Source organism: Buceros rhinoceros, unplaced genomic scaffold (genome assembly GCF_000710305.1).
Source record: "Buceros rhinoceros silvestris isolate BGI_N320 unplaced genomic scaffold, ASM71030v1 scaffold30570, whole genome shotgun sequence".
NCBI classification, from domain to species: domain Eukaryota; kingdom Metazoa; phylum Chordata; class Aves; order Bucerotiformes; family Bucerotidae; genus Buceros; species Buceros rhinoceros.
The window spans coordinates 1,535-2,915 of record NW_010388358.1 but is presented as its reverse complement, the minus strand read 5'-3'; the positions used below and the strand labels follow the sequence as shown (position 1 = coordinate 2,915).

The following is a 1,381-nucleotide window of genomic DNA, read 5'->3' as shown; positions in this document are numbered from 1 at the left end:
ATTAACAGGCGGGGGGGCATGTGCTCTTGCATCATCCCTGCCATGAGCACTTACTGCTTTTGGGGTTGTAGAAGGCAAAGTTCCTGGGGGCAGAGGGCACCTCCACCCCCCTGTCCTCATCCTCACTCTCCTCCAGCACACGGCCGCCAACCACCACCAGTACCTCCTCCAGCTTCTGTGGTGAGGCTGGAGGGTTCTTCCGGGCAACAGCACCACTCTGCCCCTGATGGAGACATCAGGGCAGGATGGTCAGGTTCCAAGCTGAGCCTCCTCCCCAGTTTGGGGGAAGGATTTGTTACTCACCACAGTGCAGGACTGGGCGATGAGGGCCCTGCTGGCATCTGAATCACGGACAAGGGGCTCAGTTGCAAGCAGGTTCTGCAGGTACTGGTCAGGCAGTGAGACAAGGTGGACCAGCTCTAGCAGCTCAGGCAGGAACTGGGCTCGGTGCCCTGGGTTGTGGCGTACCCAGCGCAGCACAGCTTCAGCAAGGCTCTCTTCCTCCTGCACCTGCAGCTGGTCATTGGAGAGGTAGACCACCAACCTCTCCTTTGAGAGCTGGAGGAACTCCTCCTGCAGAGAGACGGCTTCAAAGTTCTCCTGCAAGAAAGACCAGGCCTTGGAGGAGACCTCAGGGCAGCCATGGCTCTCACCAAACTCACAGATACCTAGGCAGTTGGTGGCATCCATCTGCTGCCGCAGGTAACGGCTGCAGACCTTCTGGATAGTAGGGAAGTGGAGCTGGCTGGAGGTCCGCATCAGCCCCTCCACATTGCCCTGGTTGATGGTGAGCTTCCCCATGTAGGCAAAGTCAAGCAGCATCTCCAGTGCGCCAGGGTCCACCTCCTTCAGCTCCACCCGTGCTGCAATGCTCTCAGCGAAGTCCCCAGAGAACATAGCATGGAAGTAGTGGCTGGAGAGGGCCAGGATGCCACGGTGGCAAGGGAACTCCCGTCCGCCTGCCACCAGTGTCACATCTGTCAGTTTGGGGTTGGTGCGCAGCTGCTGCAGCCCCTCCAGCACTCCCTCGGCATGTGAAGGCAGGCAGAAGTCAAAGTCATCCACGTTCCTCACCATGATGCTAGGGATGGCTACAGGGCCTTACCAGTGGACAGAGCCAAGTGGAGCGTGACAAGGGTGTCCCTGCCAGGAAAAGGCAATAACATTTCCCACTCTCCCCCTGCCCCGGTACAACCACGTCTTTCCAGTGCCTGATTCCAGTGTTTCCTGGAGCCTCCCACTCCCGCTTTCATGGGTGGCTATGATTTCTCCTCCCCACACTTTGAGCTGCCCTGCCCAGACTGCCACTGATTTTTTGGGGGTAGGGGTGATTTTGGGGCTGAGTTGAGCCCTGCTCTGACTTGCTCCCTCTTTCTCTCAC

General features: G+C 58.5%; 1 protein-coding gene across 1 annotated transcript in view; it reads right to left on the bottom strand.

The window, feature by feature from the left end:
- KLHL30 (kelch-like family member 30) overlaps window positions 1–1,077 on the bottom strand; it is a 3,515-nt gene extending 2,438 nt beyond the window's left edge. The window contains exons 1-2 of the mRNA XM_010145718.1: window positions 304–1,077; window positions 55–223 (exon numbers count right to left, since the gene is read on the bottom strand). Coding sequence (XP_010144020.1) covers window positions 55–223; window positions 304–1,077 — 943 coding nt within the window. The remainder of the gene's footprint in view (window positions 1–54; window positions 224–303) is intronic.
- Window positions 1,078–1,381: the final 304 nt, after the last annotated feature.